Here is an 18930-nt window from a genome sequence, read left to right as displayed (position 1 = left end):
GCAGGAGTTTTCTGCTGTTTATTTCAGGTATGGTTTTAAGACTGAGTCCACCAGCAGCAGAGATTTAACAAAATTTCAGTTTGTTCATCACTGTTCCTCACAACTACAAAATCATGTGATCATGTTGACATCAGATGCAGGTTAAAAATAGTCATACATTAAATCTGAAGTGGATGGTCTGAGGACACACGGAGCAGAGAGAGAGGAAAAAAAAAAAACACCTTAAACCCATCATATAGCGTAAAGCCAGACAGTAGAAAGTTGACTGTACAGACGAATCCACTCAGTCTGGAGCTTTTTTTTAAGGGGTGGTGGCACTCTGTCACTTTATTGTATTTAGTAGCCACGCCCATCTGTCCTTCATAATGAGCTTTCGGTCCTGCTGCTCTAAAATTCCCTGACTCCACCTCAACATGAAAACCATGCTGTTGACATTTTTCCAAAAGCAGTAAATTCCATAATGGAGCAGTGTTTTTTTTTTTTTTTTTTTTTTTTTTTTTTTTTATGTGATCATTGTTTCAAAATGGGATTTAGCCTGAACCACATCTTACAAACGTCATAGTTCATGGAATGTAGTGATGTCATCAAAAGGATGTTTGACAGTCTGTGATGTGATCTTTCAGAGTGGTGCTGATTGGATGCTAGTTTTGTTTCATGGTAACAGCAATTGGACCAGAATCCCAAAGTTACGATGCAGTTTGTGAGCCTGTTTGAACTGAGCTGGTCTTTCCTCTGCAGGTGGACTATGTCATCAAAGAGGCTACCAACATGGACAACTTGGCCCAGCTGTATGAAGGCTGGACCGCGTGGGTGTGAATGCTATGCTGCTTCATGTCTTTGGTCCAGCAACAGCTCCACCGGAATCTAGTGGGTCTCGGGGGTCAGAACACCAGCACCGAGCCACACTGGGGGGAAGGATGGGTGAAGCCGACGCTTAGCCCACCCTCGCAAACTCCTGGGCACCCAAACTATGGGTATCGACCACGTAGCACCGCTGCAACCACTGTCCACCACCAATTCTCAGTGGATCTGCAGCCCTGCTAACCAGGAATCCCGGCACCGGGTGGGAGAGAGGAGGAGCTGAAAGGGCCCCAGACCATCCATCTGGGGACTCCTGCAGCCCACTACCAAGTTGTAACCATGAAAAATGGAGCACTTCCTGTTGAGGCGGTTCCACTCTGGTTGAAGGCCAGATCCGGCAGGATCTTGCTGTCAAACACCCTGATGTTTGGACTTCACCATGACTACCACATGAGCGGGGCCACACATTTCTTCATCTTTCCATTTTGGTCTTGTGACTCTGATTGGCCGGTGGCAGATCTGGAGGTGTGAACGATGAAGATTCAGGATTTGTGTCGACGACGTGGATCCAAAGCCTGAAACAGTCGTCTGATGTTTGTTCTCATTTGGGCTGAATGGACCCATAAAGACAAAGTGAATAAAGGATTTTGATGTTGAGATTGTTGTGGTTTTGTGGAAACCTGAAACGTCATTTTCACAGGTGTTTGGGGGCCGATGGGACATGCTGTGGACAGGACAACCCATCTTTTCTTCAGTCTTCTCTGTGTTGTGCATTGAAATGTTTCTTGTGACCTCTTTCAGACTTTAGTATTAGGTTGCTAATGGGTTTTTGTTTGTTTTACGTAGCTTATCCCGTCTGTTCAGAATGCCTGCGTTTTACTCTTGTTGACCTTCTAGTTTTACATTTTAGTGGCAGAAGTGAAACCACCGTGATGTTTTTGGTGCAAACTGTTACTTCTTAAAAATTTTATTGGATTTTGTTGAATGCTGAATAAACATGGAACTGATCCAGGGTCAGAGTGGTGTTTCAAACAGGAAAAACACACACAATCCAGCAGGTGGCAGCACTGAATCGTCTGGACCTTCTTTCCAACATGGTTGATGTGTGTAGCTTTTGTCCATTACTCTGAAAAGTCACATGAAATCCATTTATGATGTGTGATTATTGTTTGTGCACATCCATTTTTACCTGAACAGATAGGGTTTCTTTTTATAACTGTGATTTAATAATATTTATTTAACCAGATAAGCTCATTGAGATTGAAACCTTTTACGAGAATGACCTGGACAATAAAGGCAGCAGCACAGGTCATAATAAACAGGTTAACATCATCATGGTAACGTTAAAGACGAGTAAAATACAAGCAAATTACAGATAAAACAATCAGCTTGGTCGTAACGAGGAATAGGGTACAACTAGAATTTAGAAACGGGCTCTGTGCAGAGGAATTCTGTTTGTGGTCGCTTAAGAGAAGAGAAGGCATTCAAAGAAATGAACTGGGATGGTTTCAGTTCAGATTGGTAAATTGACTGCATTTATATCGCGCTTTTCCATCTGCATCAGATGCTCAAATTGCTTTACAATAATACCTCACATTCACCCCGATGTCATGGTGCTGCCATACAAGGTGCTCACTACACACCGGGAGCAACTAGGAGATTAAGGACCTTGCTCAAGGACCCTTAGTGATTTTGCACTCAGGCTGGGATTTGAACCGAGGATCGTCTGGTCTCAAGCCCAACACTTAACCACTAGACCATCACCTTCCCTAGATTGGAGAACATTCTAATCAGAGGGAGCAAAAAAATGAGAAGCTTCAGTGCGGACACGAGGTACACCGAAGGACATGTCATTCAAGCACAAAGCATAACGGCTTTCAGATCTCTGAACTAAACTAGATAAATAGGTCAGAACCTGTCCAATAAGAATTTTGTAAACCAGCGTCATTCAGTGTGTATAGCACCTGACGGTCAGAGGGCATGCCAGCTTTGGCAGACAACTCAACAGTGGTTCATGAGGTGGCTACAACCAGTGATGAATCTTAGGGCCTGTAGACAACTGGATGAAGCACACATACACACATCATCATAGTCCAATAAGGGCAGGAAGGAAGCAATCATCAGGAACTTCTGAGCTCTTACTTTCACACTGTAATAATCCATGTCACCTCTGTTTAAAAATTCAACTGAACAAATCATCCATTTGATGAAACAAATGTATGTTTTTGGGACCCATTGCTAATGTAGCTGTGTTTTAGTTGTTTTAAAAGTGGTTGGAAAGATGCCCACTGTTCAACCCAGAAATAAACATTGAAATCACAGTTGCTGCTCACTGGGATTTGTCAAATCACAGCCAACATGAAGGAGTGAAAACTGTTTTAGTCTGGTGCGGCGGGTTAGGGTTAGTAGCCTCAGCATCCCATCCGATGAAGACCACAGAGAGGTTTATAGCACATCAGACCCCCAGTGAGCTGGACCCCTGACTGTTTGTTTCTTGTCCAGGTAGATGTGGTTCCTCTTTTTACGTTCTCACCTGGAGAACACTGAGCTTTTTTAAACCTTCACCACCATCCATCCTTGTTGCTGGAGTTGTCTGTCTGTCTGCAGGCTGTGTGGATCATCAGCTACCTGACAGACTGCAGTCTGAGGCTCGCTGACTGATGTGGTGGTCTGGAGCTCAGGGGCTCCACAGTGTACAGGGCTCTCCACTTGCTCCACACTGGACTTCAGATAGAAGACAGTCACATGGTACCTACAGAGGTCCTCTGATGATATGGCCGTTGTTGGAGTCCAGGGAGGTCATCACCAACATTTGACTGGTGTGGACGGAACTATGTGAACATTGACATCAGTCTGCTACACGCTGTCTGCTGGGGAAGCTCTGAGATGGACAAGAAGACAACAAATAAGCTGATCAGTGTGTCAAGTTCAGCTGCAAAATGTACCAATCTATAGGACAGGTGTGGGATAAGAGATTTGTTTTTTCTGTTGTGACTGTCTTGGCCATAGTAATTGCAATTAATGATAAAATCACAATAATTAATACATATTGTGTACAAGTTTAAAAGGCCTTAAAATGTTGGAATCACAGGATAACGTTCTAATGTAGGATAAATATAATTTAAAAAATACCACTCCCGTCCTGTAGGTGGCGGTGAATAAAACGTCGCTGGATTTTAACCAAATTTAAAACGAAGAACAACAGCTCGCTTTGAGCATGAAACTTGACAGGTAAAGACCAAAAACAGTTAACTTTGTGTCTGTGTGTGTGTTCACTGTGTGTGTGTGTGTGTGTGTGTGTGTGTGTGTGTGTGTGTGTGTGTGTGTGTGTGTGTGTGTGTGTGTGTGTGTGTGTGTGTGTGTGTGTGTGTGTGTGTGTGTGTGTGTGTGTGTGTGTGTTCACTCTGTGTCTGTGTTCACTGTGTGTGTGTGTTCACTGTGTGTCTGTGTTCACTGTGTGTGTGTGTGTGTGTGTGTGTGTGTGTGTGTGTGTGTGTGTGTGTGTGTGTGTGTTCACTGTGTGTGTGTGTTCACTCTGTGTCTGTGTGTGTGTTCACTCTGTGTCTGTGTGTGTGTTCACTCTGTGTGTGTGTTCACTGTGTGTCTGTGTGTGTGTTCACTGTGTGTGTGTGTTCACTGTGTGTCTGTATGTGTGTTCACTGTGTGTCTGTGTGTGTGTGTTCACTGTGTGTCTGTATGTGTGTTCACTGTGTGTCTGTGTGTGTGTGTTCACTGTGTGTCTGTGTGTGTGTGTTCACTGTGTGTCTGTGTGTGTGTTCACTGTGTGTCTGTGTGTGTGTTCACTGTGTGTCTGTGTATGTGTTCACTGTGTGTCTGTGTATGTGTGTTCACTCTGTGTCTGTGTATGTGTGTTCACTGTGTGTCTGTGTGTGTGTGTTCACTGTGTGTCTGTGTGTGTGTGTTCACTGTGTGTCTGTGTATGTGTGTTCACTGTGTGTCTGTGTGTGTGTTCACTCTGTGTCTGTGTGTGTGTTCACTCTGTGTCTGTGTGTGTGTGTTCACTCTGTGTCTGTGTGTGTGTGTTCACTCTGTGTGTGTGTTCACTGTGTGTCTGTGTGTGTGTGTTCACTGTGTGTCTGTGTGTGTGTGTTCACTGTGTGTGTGTGTTCACTGTGTGTCTGTGTGTGTGTGTTCACTGTGTGTGTGTGTTCACTGTGTGTCTGTGTGTGTGTGTTCACTCTGTGTGTGTGTTCACTCTGTGTCTGTGTGTGTGTGTTCACTCTGTGTCTGTGTGTGTGTTCACTCTGTGTCTGTTCACTGTGTGTCTGTATGTGTGTTCACTGTGTGTTCACTGTGTGTTCACTGTGTGTTCACTGTGTGTTCACTGTGTGTCTGTATGTGTGTTCACTGTGTGTTCACTGTGTGTCTGTATGTGTGTTCACTGTGTGTTCACTGTGTGTCTGTGTGTGTGTTCACTGTGTGTTCACTGTGTGTGTGTTCACTGTGTGTTCACTGTGTGTCTGTGTGTGTCTGTATGTGTGTTCACTGTGTGTTCACTGTGTGTCTGTGTGTGTGTTCACTGTGTGTTCACTGTGTGTCTGTGTGTGTGTTCACTGTGTGTCTGTGTGTGTGTTTACTGTGTGTCTGTGTGTGTGTTCACTGTGTGTTCACTGTGTGTTCACTGTGTGTGTGTTCACTGTGTGTCTGTGTGTGTGTTCACTGTGTGTTCACTGTGTGTTCACTGTGTGTGTGTTCACTGTGTGTCTGTGTGTGTGTTCACTGTGTGTCTGTGTGTGTGTTCACTGTGTGTTCACTGTGTGTTCACTCTGTGTCTGTGTGTGTGTTCACTGTGTGTCTGTGTGTGTGTTCACTGTGTGTCTGTGTGTTCACTGTGTTCACTCTGTGTCTGTGTGTGTGTTCACTCTGTGTCTGTGTGTTCACTGTGTGTTCACTCTGTGTCTGTGTGTGTGTTCACTGTGTGTCTGTGTGTTCACTGTGTGTTCACTCTGTGTCTGTGTGTGTGTTCACTCTGTGTCTGTGTGTTCACTGTGTGTTCACTCTGTGTCTGTGTGTGTTCACTGTGTGTCTGTGTGTTCACTGTGTGTTCACTCTGTGTCTGTGTGTGTGTTCACTGTGTGTCTGTGTGTTCACTGTGTGTTCACTCTGTGTCTGTGTGTGTGTTCACTCTGTGTCTGTGTGTTCACTGTGTGTTCACTCTGTGTCTGTGTGTGTTCACTGTGTGTCTGTGTGTTCACTGTGTGTTCACTCTGTCTGTGTGTTCACTGTGTGTTCACTCTGTGTCTGTGTGTGTGTTCACTGTGTGTCTGTATGTGTGTTCACTGTGTGTCTGTATGTGTGTTCACTGTGTGTTCACTGTGTGTCTGTGTGTGTGTTCACTGTGTGTTCACTCTGTGTCTGTGTGTGTGTTCACTCTGTGTCTGTGTGTGTGTTCACTCTGTGTCTGTGTGTGTGTTCACTCTGTGTCTGTGTGTGTGTTCACTGTGTGTCTGTGTGTTCACTGTGTGTTCACTGTGTGTCTGTCTGTGTGTTCACTGTGTGTTCACTGTGTGTCTGTCTGTGTGTTCACTGTGTGTTCACTGTGTGTCTGTCTGTGTGTTCACTGTGTGTTCACTGTGTGTCTGTATGTGTGTTCACTGTGTGTCTATGTATGTTCACTCTGTCTGTATGTATGTTCACTGTGTGTCTTTATGTGTGTTCACTCTGTCTGTATGTGTGTTCACTCTGTCTGTGTGTGTGTTCACTCTGTCTGTGTGTGTGTTCACTCTGTGTCTGTGTGTGTGTTCACTCTGTGTCTATATGTTCACTGTGTGTCTGTATGTTCACTCTGTGTCTGTCTGTATGTTCACTCTGTGTCTGTCTGTATGTTCACTCTGTGTCAGTCTGTGTGTTCACTCTGTGTCTGTCTGTGTGCTCACTCTGTGTCCGTGTGTGTGCTCACTCTGTGTCCGTGTGTGTGCTCACTCTGTGTCCGTGTGTGTGCTCACTCTGTCTCTTTAGGTGTGTTCACTCTGTCTGTATGTTCACTGTCTGTATGTATGTTCACTGTGTGTCTTTATGTGTGTTCACTGTGTGTCTTTGTGTGTTCACTGTGTGTCTTTATGTGTGTTCACTCTGTGTCTGTATGTGTGTTCACTCTGTGTCTGTATGTGTGTTCACTCTGTGTCTGTATGTGTGTTCACTCTGTCTGTATGTATGTTGACTCTGTGTCTGTGTGTTCACTGTGTGTCTGTGTGTTCACTGTGTGTCTGTATGTTCACTCTGTGTCTGTCTGTATGTTCACTCTGTGTCTGTCTGTGTGTTCACTCTGTGTCAGTCTGTGTGTTCACTCTGTGTCCGTGTGTGTGCTCACTCTGTGTCCGTGTGTGTGCTCACTCTGTGTCCGTGTGTGTGCTCACTCTGTCTCTTTAGGTGTGTTCACTCTGTCTGTATGTTCACTGTCTGTATGTATGTTCACTGTGTGTCTTTATGTGTGTTCACTGTGTGTCTTTATGTGTGTTCACTGTGTGTCTTTATGTGTGTTCACTCTGTGTCTTTATGTGTGTTCACTCTGTGTCTGTATGTGTGTTCACTCTGTGTCTGTATGTGTGTTCACTCTGTCTGTATGTATGTTCACTCTGTCTGTATGTATGTTGACTCTGTGTCTGTGTGTTCACTGTGTGTCTGTATGTTCACTCTGTGTCTGTCTGTGTGTTCACTGTGTGTCTGTATGTTCACTCTGTGTCTGTCTGTATGTTCACTCTGTGTCTGTCTGTATGTTCACTCTGTGTCTGTCTGTGTGTTCACTCTGTGTCTGTGTTCACTGTGTGTCTATATGTTCACTCTGTGTCTGTCTGTGTGTTCACTCTGTGTCTGTCTGTGTGTTCACTCTGTGTCTGTGTATGTTCACTCTGTGTCTGTCTGTATGTTCACTCTGTGTCAGTCTGTGTGTTCACTCTGTGTCAGTCTGTGTGTTCACTCTGTGTCAGTCTGTGTGCTCACTCTGTGTCTGTGTGTGTGCTCACTCTGTGTCTGTGTGTGTGCTCACTCTGTGTCCGTGTGTGTGCTCACTCTGTCTCTTTAGGTGTGTTCACTGTCTGTATGTATGTTCACTGTGTGTCTTTATGTGTGTTCACTGTCTGTATGTATGTTCACTCTGTGTCTTTGTGTGTGTGTTAACTCTGTGTCTTTGTGTGTGTGTTAACTCTGTGTCTGTATGTGTGTTCACTCTGTGTCTGTGTGTGTGTTCACTCTGTGTCTGTGTGTGTGTTCACTCTGTGTATGTTCACTCTGTGTCTGTGTGTGTGTTCACTCTGTGTCTGTGTGTGTGTTCACTCTGTCTGTATGTTCACTGTCTGTATGTTCACTGTGTGTCTTTATGTGTGTTCACTGTGTGTCTTTATGTGTGTTCACTCTGTGTCTGTATGTGTGTTCACTCTGTGTCTGTGTGTGTTCACTCTGTCTGTATGTATGTTCTCTCTGTCTGTATGTATGTTGACTCTGTGTCTGTGTGTTCACTGTGTGTCTATATGTTCACTGTGTGTCTATATGTTCACTGTGTGTCTGTATGTTCACTGTGTGTCTGTCTGTATGTTCACTCTGTGTCTGTGTGTGTGTTCACTCTGTGTCTGTCTGTGTGTTCACTCTGTGTCTGTCTGTGTGTTCACTGTGTGTCTTTGTGTTCACTGTGTGTCTGTGTATGTTCACTCTGTGTCTGTGTGTGTGTTCACTCTGTGTCTGTGTGTGTGTTCACTCTGTGTCTGTCTGTGTGCTCACTCTGTGTCTGTGTGTGTGCTCACTCTGTGTCCGTGTGTGTGTTCACTCTGTCTCTTTAGGTGTGTTCACTCTGTCTGTATGTTCACTGTCTGTATGTATGTTCACTGTGTGTCTTTATGTGTGTTCACTGTCTGTATGTATGTTCACTCTGTGTCTTTGTGTGTGTGTTCACTCTGTGTCTTTATGTGTGTTCACTCTGTGTCTTTATGTGTGTTCACTCTGTGTCTGTATGTGTGTTCACTCTGTGTATGTTCACTCTGTGTCTGTGTGTGTGCTCACTCTGTGTCTGTGTGTGTGCTCACTCTGTCTGTGTGTGTGCTCACTCTGTCTGTGTGTGTGCTCACTCTGTCTGTGTGTGTGTTCACTCTGTGTGTGTTCACTCTGTGTCTTTATGTGTGCTCACTCTGTGTCTGTGTGTGTGTTCACTCTGTCTGTATGTGTGCTCACTCTGTGTCTGTATGTATGTTCACTCTGTGTCTGTATGTATGTTCACTCTGTGTCTGTATGTATGTTCACTCTGTGTCTGTGTGTGTGCTCACTCTGTGTCTGTCTGTATGTTCACTCTGTGTCTATGTATGTTCACTCTGTGTCTGTGTGTGTGTTCACTCTGTGTCTGTGTGTGTGCTCACTCTGTGTCTGTATGTGTGCTCACTCTGTCTGTATGTGTGCTCACTCTGTCTGTATGTATGTTCACTGTCTGTATGTATGTTCACTGTGTGTCTTTATGTGTGTTCACTGTGTGTCTTTATGTATGTTCACTGTGTGTCTATGTATGTTCACTCTGTGTCTGTGTGTATGTTCACTCTGTGTCTGTGTGTGTGCTCACTCTGTCTGTATGTATGTTCACTGTCTGTATGTATGTTCACTGTGTGTCTTTATGTGTGTTCACTGTGTGTCTTTATGTGTGTTCACTGTGTGTCTTTATGTATGTTCACTGTGTGTCTATGTATGTTCACTCTGTGTCTGTGTGTATGTTCACTCTGTGTCTGTATGTGTGCTCACTCTGTGTCTGTGTGTATGTTCACTCTGTGTCTGTATGTGTGCTCACTCTGTCTGTATGTATGTTCACTGTCTGTATGTATGTTCACTGTGTGTCTTTATGTGTGTTCACTGTGTGTCTTTATGTATGTTCACTGTGTGTCTTTATGTATGTTCACTGTGTGTCTATGTATGTTCACTCTGTCTGTATGTTCACTGTGTGTCTATGTATGTTCACTCTGTCTGTATGTGTGTTCACTCTGTGTCTTTAGGTATGTTCACTCTGTGTCTGTATGTGTGTTCACTCTGTGTCTTTAGGTATGTTCACTCTGTGTCTTTATGTGTGTTCACTCTGTCTGTATGTTCACTGTCTGTATGTATGTTCACTGTGTGTCTTTATGTGTGTTCACTCTGTGTCTGTATGTATGTTCACTGTGTGTCTTTATGTGTGTTCACTCTGTGTCTGTATGTATGTTCACTGTGTGTCTATGTATGTTCACTGTGTGTCTGTATGTGTGTTCACTGTGTGTCTATGTATGTTCACTGTGTGTCTGTATGTGTGTTCACTGTGTGTCTTTATGTATGTTCACTGTGTGTCTATGTATGTTCACTCTGTCTGTATGTTCACTGTGTGTCTATGTATGTTCACTCTGTCTGTATGTGTGTTCACTCTGTGTCTTTAGGTATGTTCACTCTGTGTCTTTATGTGTGTTCACTCTGTCTGTATGTTCACTGTCTGTATGTATGTTCACTGTGTGTCTTTATGTGTGTTCACTCTGTGTCTGTATGTGTGTTCACTGTGTGTCTGTATGTGTGTTCACTGTGTGTCTGTATGTGTGTTCACTGTGTGTCTATGTATGTTCACTCTGTATGTGTGTTCACTGTGTGTCTGTATGTGTGTTCACTGTGTGTCTATGTATGTTCACTCTGTCTGTATGTTCACTGTCTGTGTGTATGTTCACTGTGTGTCTTTATGTATGTTCACTCTGTGTCTGTGTGTGTGTTCACTGTGTGTCTGTGTGTGTGTTCACTGTGTGTCTTTATGTGTGTTCACTCTGTGTCTGTATGTGTGTTCACTCTGTGTCTGTCTGTGTGTTCACTCTGTGTCTTTGTGTTCAATGTGTGTCTTTGTGTTCACTCTGTGTCTATGTTCTCTCTGTGTCTGTATGTGTGTTCACTCTGTGTCTGTCTGTATGTTCACTCTGTGTCTGTGTGTGTGTTCACTCTGTGTCTGTTTGTGTGTTCACTCTGTGTCTGTCTGTATGTTCACTCTGTGTCTGTGTGTGTTCACTCTGTGTCTGTTTGTGTGTTCACTCTGTGTCTGTCTGTATGTTCACTCTGTGTCTGTGTGTGTTCACTCTGTGTCTGTTTGTGTGTTCACTCTGTGTCTGTCTGTATGTTCACTCTGTGTCTGTGTGTGTGTTCACTCTGTGTCTGTGTGTGTGTTCACTCTGTGTCTTTAGGTATGTTCACTCTGTGTCTTTATGTGTGTTCACTGTCTGTATGTTCACTCTGTGTCTGTATGTATGTTCACTGTGTGTCTTTATGTATGTTCACTGTGTGTCTTTATGTATGTTCACTCTGTGTCTGTGTGTGTGTTCACTCTGTGTCTTTAGGTATGTTCACTCTGTGTCTTTATGTGTGTTCACTCTGTCTGTATGTTCACTGTCTGTATGTTCACTCTGTGTCTGTATGTATGTTCACTGTGTGTCTTTATGTATGTTCACTCTGTGTCTGTATGTATTTTCACTGTCTTTGTGTTCACTCTGTGTCTGTGTGTATGTTCACTCTGTGTCTGTGTGTGTGTTCACTCTGTGTCTGTGTGTATGTTCACTTTGTGTCTGTGTGTATGTTCACTTTGTGTCTGTGTGTGTGTTCACTCTGTTTCTGTATGTGTGTTCACTCTGTGTCTGTATGTGTGCTCACTCTGTGGCTGTATGTGTGCTCACTCTGTGTCTGTCTGTGTGCTCACTCTGTGTCTGTCTGTATGTTCACTCTGTGTCTGTCTGTGTGTTCACTCTGTCTGTGTGTATGTATGTTCACTCTGTCTGTGTGTATGTATGTTCACTCTGTCTGTGTGTATGTATGTTCACTCTGTCTGTGTGTATGTATGTTCACTCTGTCTGTGTGTATGTATGTTCACTCTGTCTGTATGTATGTATGTTCACTCTGTGTCTGTGTGTGTGCTCACTCTGTGTCTGTGTGTGTGCTCACTCTGTGTCTAGGTATGTTCACTCTATGTCTAGGTATGTTCACTCTGTTTCTGTATGTGTGTTCACTCTGTGTCTTTAGGTATGTTCACTCTGTGTCTTTAGGTATGTTCACTCTGTGTCTTTAGGTATGTTCACTCTATGTCTGTGTGTATGTTCACTCTGTGTCTGTGTGTATTTTCACTCTGTGTCTTTAGGTATGTTCACTCTGTGTCTTTAGGTATGTTCACTCTATGTCTTTAGGTATGTTCACTCTGTCTGTGTGTATGTTCACTCTGTGTCTTTAGGTATGTTCACTCTGTGTCTTTGTGTTCACTCTATGTCTTTGTGTTCACTCTGTGTCTGTATGTTCACTCTGTGTCTGTGTGTATGTTCACTCTGTGTCTGTGTGTGTGTTCACTCTGTGTCTTTGTGTGTGTTCACTCTGTGTCTGTATGTGTGTTCACTCTGTGTCTTTGTGTGTGTTCACTCTGTGTCTGTGTGTGTTCACTTTGTGTGTGTGTGTGTGTGTGTGTGTGTGTTCACTCTGTGTCTGTGTGTATGTTCACTCTGTTTCTGTATGTGTGCTCACTCTGTGTCTGTATGTGTGCTCACTCTGTGTCTGTATGTGTGTTCACTCTGTGTCTGTGTGTATGCTCGCTCTGTGTCTGTGTGTATGCTCGCTCTGTGTCTTTAGGTGTGTTCACTCTGTGTCTTTAGGTATGATCACTCTGTGTCTTTAGTTATGATCACTCTGTGTATGTTCACTCTGTGTCTGTATGTGTGCTCACTCTGTGTCTGTATGTGTGCTCACTCTGTGTCTGTAGGTATGTTCACTCTGTGTATGCTCGCTCTGTGTCTGTGTGTATGCTCGCTCTGTGTCTTTAGGTATGATCACTCTGTGTCTTTAGTTATGATCACTCTGTGTATGTTCACTTTGTGTCTGTATGTGTGTTCACTCTGTGTCTGTATGTGTGTTCCCTCTGTGTCTGTGTGTATGTTCACTCTGTGTATGTTCACTTTGTGTCTGTGTGTTCACTCTGTGTCTGTAGGTATGTTCACTCTGTGTATGCTCGCTCTGTGTCTGTGTGTATGCTCGCTCTGTGTCTGTGTGTGTATGCTCGCTCTGTGTCTTTAGGTGTGTTCACTCTGTGTCTTTAGGTATGATCACTCTGTGTCTTTAGTTATGATCACTCTGTGTATGTTCACTTTGTGTCTGTATGTGTGTTCCCTCTGTGTCTGTGTGTATGTTCACTCTGTGTATGTTCACTCTGTGTCTGTAGTATGTTCACTCTGTGTCTGTATGTATGTTCACTCTGTGTCTGTATGTATGTTCACTCTGTGTCTGTGTGTGTATGCTCGCTCTGTGTCTGTGTGTGTATGCTCGCTCTGTGTCTTTAGGTGTGTTCACTCTGTGTCTTTAGGTATGATCACTCTGTGTATGTTCACTTTGTGTCTGTATGTGTGTTCCCTCTGTGTCTGTGTGTATGTTCACTCTGTGTATGTTCACTCTGTGTCTGTATGTATGTTCACTCTGTGTCTGTATGTATGTTCACCCTGTGTCTGTAGGTATGTTCACCCTGTGTCTGTAGGTATGTTCACTCTGTGTCTGTATGTATGCTCACTCTGTGTCTGTGTGTATGCTCACTCTGTGTCTGTGTGTGTGTTCACTCTGTGTCTGTATGTGTGTGTTCACTCTGTGTCTGTATGTGTGTGTTCACTCTGTGTCTGTATGTGTGTTCACATCTGTGTCTGTATGTGTGTGTTCACTCTGTGTCCTGTATGTGTGTGTTCACTCTGTGTCTGTATGTGTGTTCACGTCTGTGTCTTTGTGTGTGTTCACTCTGTGTCTGTATGTGTGTTCACTCTGTGTCTGTATGTGTGTTCACATCTGTGTCTTTGTGTGTGTTCACCTCTGTGTCTGTGTGTGTGTTCACCTCGTGTCTTTGTGTGTGTTCACTCTGTGTCTGTATGTGTGCTCACTGTGTGTCTGTATGTGTGCTCACTGTGTGTCTGTATGTGTGCTCACGTCTGTGTCTGTATGTTCACTGTCTGTATATATGTTCACTCTGTGTATGTTCACTTTGTGTCTGTAGGTGTGTTCACTCTGTGTCTGTATGTTCGCTCTGTGTCCTGTAGGTGTGCTCACTCTGTCTGTATGTTCGCTCACTCTGGTCTGTATGTTCACTGTCTGTATATATGTTCACTGTGTGTCTTCATGTATGTTCACTCTGTGTCTGTTTGTATGTTCACTCTGTGTCTGTTTGTATGTTCACTCTGTCTGTTTGTGTGTTCACTCTGTGTCTGTAGGTGTGTTCACTCTGTGTCTGTAGGTGTGTTCACTCTGTGTCTGTTTGTATGTTCACTCTGTGTCTGTTTGTATGTTCACTCTGTGTCTGTTTGTATGTTCACTCTGTGTCTGTTTGTATGTTCACTCTGTGTCTGTTTGTGTGTTCACTCTGTGTCTGTTTGTATGTTCACTCTGTGTCTGTTTGTATGTTCACTCTGTGTCTGTTTGTGTGTTCACTCTGTGTCTGTTTGTGTGTTCACTCTGTGTCTGTAGGTGTGTTCACTCTGTGTCTGTATGTATGCTCACTCTGTGTCTTTATGTTCGCTCTGTGTATGTATGCTCACTCTGTGTCTGTGTGTATGCTCACTCTGTGTCTATGTTCTCTCTGTGTCTGTCTGTATGTTCACTCTGTATGTTCACTTTGTGTCTGTAGGTGTGTTCACTCTGTGTATGTATGCTCACTCTGTGTCTGTGTGTATGCTCACTCTGTGTCTGTGTGTATGCTCACTCTGTGTCTGTATGTTCACTCTGTCTGTTTGTATGTTCACTCTGTGTCTGTTTGTATGTTCACTCTGTCTATGTTCACTCTGTGTCTGTCTGTATGTTCACTCTGTGTATGTTCACTTTGTGTCTGTGTGTATGTTCACTCTGTGTCTGTGTGTGTGTTCACTCTGTGTCTGTCTGTGTGTTCACTCTGTGTCTGTCTGTGTGTTCACTCTGTGTCTGTGTGTGTTCACTCTGTGTGTGTGTGTGTTCACTCTGTGTCTGTGTGTTCACTCTGTGTCTGTGTGTTCTCGTCTGTCTGTTTGTTTATGTTCACCCTGTGTCTTTTTTTTCACTCTGTCTGTGTCTTTATGTTCTCTCTGTCTATATGTTCACTATGTGTCTTTGTTTATTCTGTCTATATGTTCTCTCTGTCTTTATGTTCTCCCTGTGTCTTTATGTTCACTCTCTCTGTCTTTTTGTTCTCACTCTGTCTTTATGTTCATTTTCTGTGTCTTTATGTTCTCCCTGTGTCTTTATGTTCACTCTGTGTCCTTTATGTTCACTCTCTCTGTCTTTTTGTTCTCACTCTGTCTTTATGTTCATTTTCTGTGTCTTTATGTTCTCCCTGTGTCTTTATGTTCACTCTGTGTCTTTATGTTCACTCTGTGTCTTTATGTTCACTCTGTGTCTTTATGTTCTCCCTGTGTCTTTATGTTCACTCTGTGTCTTTATGTTCACTCTGTCTTTGTTCTCCCTGTGTCTTTTATGTTCACTCTGTGTCTTTATGTTCACATCTGTCTTTATGTTCTCCCTGTGTCTTTATGTTCACTCTGTCTATATGTTCCCTCTGTGTCTTTATGTTCTCTCTGTGTCTTTATGTTCACTCTCTCTGTCTTTTTGATCTCACTCTGTGTCTTTATGTTCATTTTCTGTGTCTTTATGTTCATTTTCTGTGTCTTTATGTTCATTTTCTGTGTCTTTATGTTCTCCCTGTGTCTTTATGTTCATTTTCTGTCTTTATGTTCATTTTCTGTGTCTTTATGTTCTCCCTGTGTCTTTATGTTCATTTTCTGTGTCTTTATGTTCTCCCTGTGTCTGTCTTTATGTTCACTTTGTCTCTGTTCTCTCTTTCTATATGTTCCCTCTGTGTCTTTATGTTCACTCTGTCTTTTTGTTCTCACTCTGTCTTTATGTTCACTCTGTCTTTATGTTCTTTCTGTCTTTATGTTCTTTCTGTCTTTATGTTCCCTGTGTCTGTGTCTTTATGTTCTGTGTCTCTGTTCTCTCTGTCTTTATGTTCATTCTCTGTGTCTTTATGTTCATTTTCTGTGTCTTTATGTTCACTCTCTGTCTTTATGTTCTCCCTGTGTCTTTATGTTCATTTTCTGTGTCTTTATGTTCATTTTCGGTGTCTTTATGTTCATTTTCGGTGTCTTTATGTTCATTTTCGGTGTCTTTATGTTCATTTTCGGTGTCTTTATGTTCTCCCTGTGTCTGTCTTTCTGTTCACTTTCTCTGTTCTCTCTTTCTATATGTTCCCTCTGTGTCTTTATGTTCTCCCTGTCTATATGTTCCCTCTGTGTCTTTATGTTCACTCTGTCTTTTTGTTCTCACTCTGTGTCTTTATGTTCATTTTCTGTGTCTTTATGTTCACTCTGTCTGTGTCTTTATGTTCTCTCTGTCTTTATGTTCTCCCTGTGTCTGTGTCTTTATGTTCTGTGTCTCTGTTCTCTCTGTCTATATGTTCTCTCTGTGTCCTTTGTGTTCATTTTCTGTGTCTTTATGTTCATTTTCTGTCTTTATGTTCATTTTCTCTGTCTTTATGTTCTCTCTGTCTTTATGTTCTCTTTGTCTTTATGTTCACTCTGTGTCTTTATGTTCACTCTGTCTTTATGTTCCCTCTGTTTCTTTGTCACTCTTTGTGTCTTTATGTTCACACTCTGTCTTTATTTTCACTTTGTGTATGTTCTCTCTGTCTGTGTCATTATGTTCACTGTTTCTTTATGTCACTCTGTCTTTATGTTCACTGTTTCTTTGTCACTTTGTGTCTATTTTCACTTTGTCTATGTTCACTCTGTCTGTGTCTTTATGTTCACTATGCGTCTTTCTGTTCACTCTGTTTCTTTATGTCACTCTATTTTTATGTTCACTCTGTTTCTTTATGCCACTCTATCTTTCTGTTCACTCTGTTTCTTTATGTCACTCTCTCTTTCTGTTCACTCTGTTTCTTTATGCCACTCTATCTTTATGTTCACTCTGTTTCTTTATGCCACTCTCTGTCTTTGTCATTATGTTCACTCTGTGTCTTTATGTTCACTCTGTTTCTTTGTCTCTTTATGTTCACTCTGTTTCTTTGTCACTTTGTGTCTATTTTCACTTTGTCTATGTTCACTCTGTCTGTGTCTTTATGTTCACTATGCGTCTTTCTGTTCACTCTGTTTCTTTATGTCACTCTATTTTTATGTTCACATCTGTTTCTTTGTCACTCTCTCTTTCTGTTCACTCTTGTTTCTTTATGTCACTCTCTCTTTCTGTTCACTCTGTTTCTTTATGCCACTCTATCTTTATGTCACTCTGTTTCTTTTATGCCACTCTCTGTCTTTGTCATTATGTTCACTCGGTTTCTTGTCTCTTTATGTTCACTCTGTTTTCTTTGTCTCTTTTGTCTTTTATGTTCATTCTGGTCTTTAGTTTTCACTTTGTTATGTTCCTCTGTTTGTGTCTTCATGTTCACTGTGTCTTCTGTTCACTCTATCTCTGTCACTCTCTTTATATTCACCCTCTTTCTTTATGTCACTCTGTCTTTCTGTTCACTGTTCTTTGTCACTCTTTGTGTCTTTATGTTCACTCTCTGTCTTATTTTCACTTTTTTTCTACGTTCTCTCTGTCTGTGTCTTTTTTGTTCACTCTGTGTCTTTATGTTCACTCTGTGTCTTTATGTTCACTCTGTGTCTTTGTCACTTTCCGTCTTTATTTTCTCTTTGTCCTATGTTTCTCCTCTGTCTGTGTCTTTGTTCACTCTCTGTCTTTATTTTCACTTTATCTTCATCCTCACTCTGCCTGTGTCTTTATGTTCATTCTGTGTCTTTGGTTAGGGATGGGTATGGGTAACCCTCAGGCGGCACTGCATTAAAAACTCAAATCATTGTGTAAAGGATCTTACCGCGTGGGCTCAGGAACACTTCAGAAAACCACTGTCAGTTAACAGAGTTCGTCGCTACATCTACAAGTGCAAGTTAAAACTCTACCATGCAAAGTTAAAGTCATACATCAACAACATCCAGAAACGCCGCCTCCTTCTCTGGGCCCGAGCTCATTTGAAATGGACAGACGCAAAGTGGAAAAGTGTGCTGTGGCCTGATGAGTCCACATTTCAAATTGTTTTTGGAAATCATGGACGGTCGTGTCTTCTAGACAAAGAGGAAAAAGACCATCCAGATTGTTACCAGTGCAAAGTTCAAAAGCTAGCATCTGTGATGGTATGGGGGTGTGTTAGTGCCCATGACATGGACAACTTACACATCTGTGATGGCACCATCAATGCTGAAGGTCCATCCAGGTTTTGGAGCACACATGCTGCCATCCAAGCAACGTCTTTTTCATGGACGTCCCTGCTTATTTCAGCAACACAATGCCAAGACACATTCTGCACGTGTTACAACAGAGTGGCTTCGTAGTAAAGAGTGCGGGTACTAGACTGGCCTGCCTGCAGTCCAGACCTTTCCGCCCACTGAAAATGTGTGGCGCATTATGAAGCGCAAAATACGACAACGGAGACCCCGAACTGTTGAACAACTGAAGTCGTACATCAAGCAAGAATGGGAAAGAATTCCACCTACAAAGCTTCAACAATTAGTGTCCTCAGTTCCCAAACGCTTATTGAGTGTTGTTAGAAGGAAAGGTGATGTAACACAGTGGTAAACATACCACTGTCCCAGCTTTTTAGAAACGTGTTGCAGGCATCCATTTCAAAATGATCAAATATTTGCACAAAAAAAAAAAAAGTTTATCAGTTTGAACATTAAATATCTTGTCTTTGTGGTATATTCAATTGAATATAGGTTGAAGAGGATTTGAAAATTGTTGGATTCTGTTTTTATTTACATTTTACACAACATCCCAACTTCATTGTAATTGGGGTTGTACTTTGAGCAGCATGGCTGAATTAAATTGATGCAGTTTGATGCAACTTGAGAGCTTTGGCTTCCAGACCATTTTTTGCCAATAGGGTTGGGGAAATCCAAAGCAGCACACGACTTGAGGATTGGTGGTGGATCTCTGGGCCATTGAATATTGCTGATATCATCACTTGTGGGGCTGGTCCAAAACTTTTGGATGAAAATTCACCATGGCAGCAAGGACCAGAGTTCCTGATTCTGCCAGCTGATGAGTGGCCAATTAAGTCTGCAAAGGATCTGTCACCAGCTGCCAAAGAGAGTGTTGAGAAGATGC

General features: G+C 42.7%; 2 protein-coding genes across 2 annotated transcripts in view; both read left to right on the top strand.

Moving 5' to 3' along the window:
* Nucleotides 1-1811, top strand: part of LOC117528787 (serine/threonine-protein kinase SMG1-like) — a gene marked incomplete at its 5' end in the record, with an annotated part of 213177 nt that extends 211366 nt beyond the window's left edge. Inside the window, 1 exon segment of the mRNA XM_034191411.1 lies at nucleotides 739-1811. Coding sequence (XP_034047302.1) covers nucleotides 739-816 — 78 coding nt within the window.
* A 2194-nt stretch (nucleotides 1812-4005) lies between these two features.
* The window catches only part of mettl22 (methyltransferase like 22), a 382505-nt gene continuing 367580 nt past the window's right edge, over nucleotides 4006-18930 (top strand). Inside the window, exon 1 of the mRNA XM_034190848.1 lies at nucleotides 4006-4032. The gene's annotated coding sequence lies outside the window, so the exon portion shown is untranslated. The remainder of the gene's footprint in view (nucleotides 4033-18930) is intronic.

Source organism: Thalassophryne amazonica, chromosome 16 (assembly GCF_902500255.1).
Source record: "Thalassophryne amazonica chromosome 16, fThaAma1.1, whole genome shotgun sequence".
In the NCBI taxonomy this organism is placed as follows: Eukaryota; Metazoa; Chordata; class Actinopteri; order Batrachoidiformes; family Batrachoididae; genus Thalassophryne; species Thalassophryne amazonica.
Note: the sequence above shows the minus strand (reverse complement) of the source record. Positions and strands in the feature narration are given on the sequence as shown.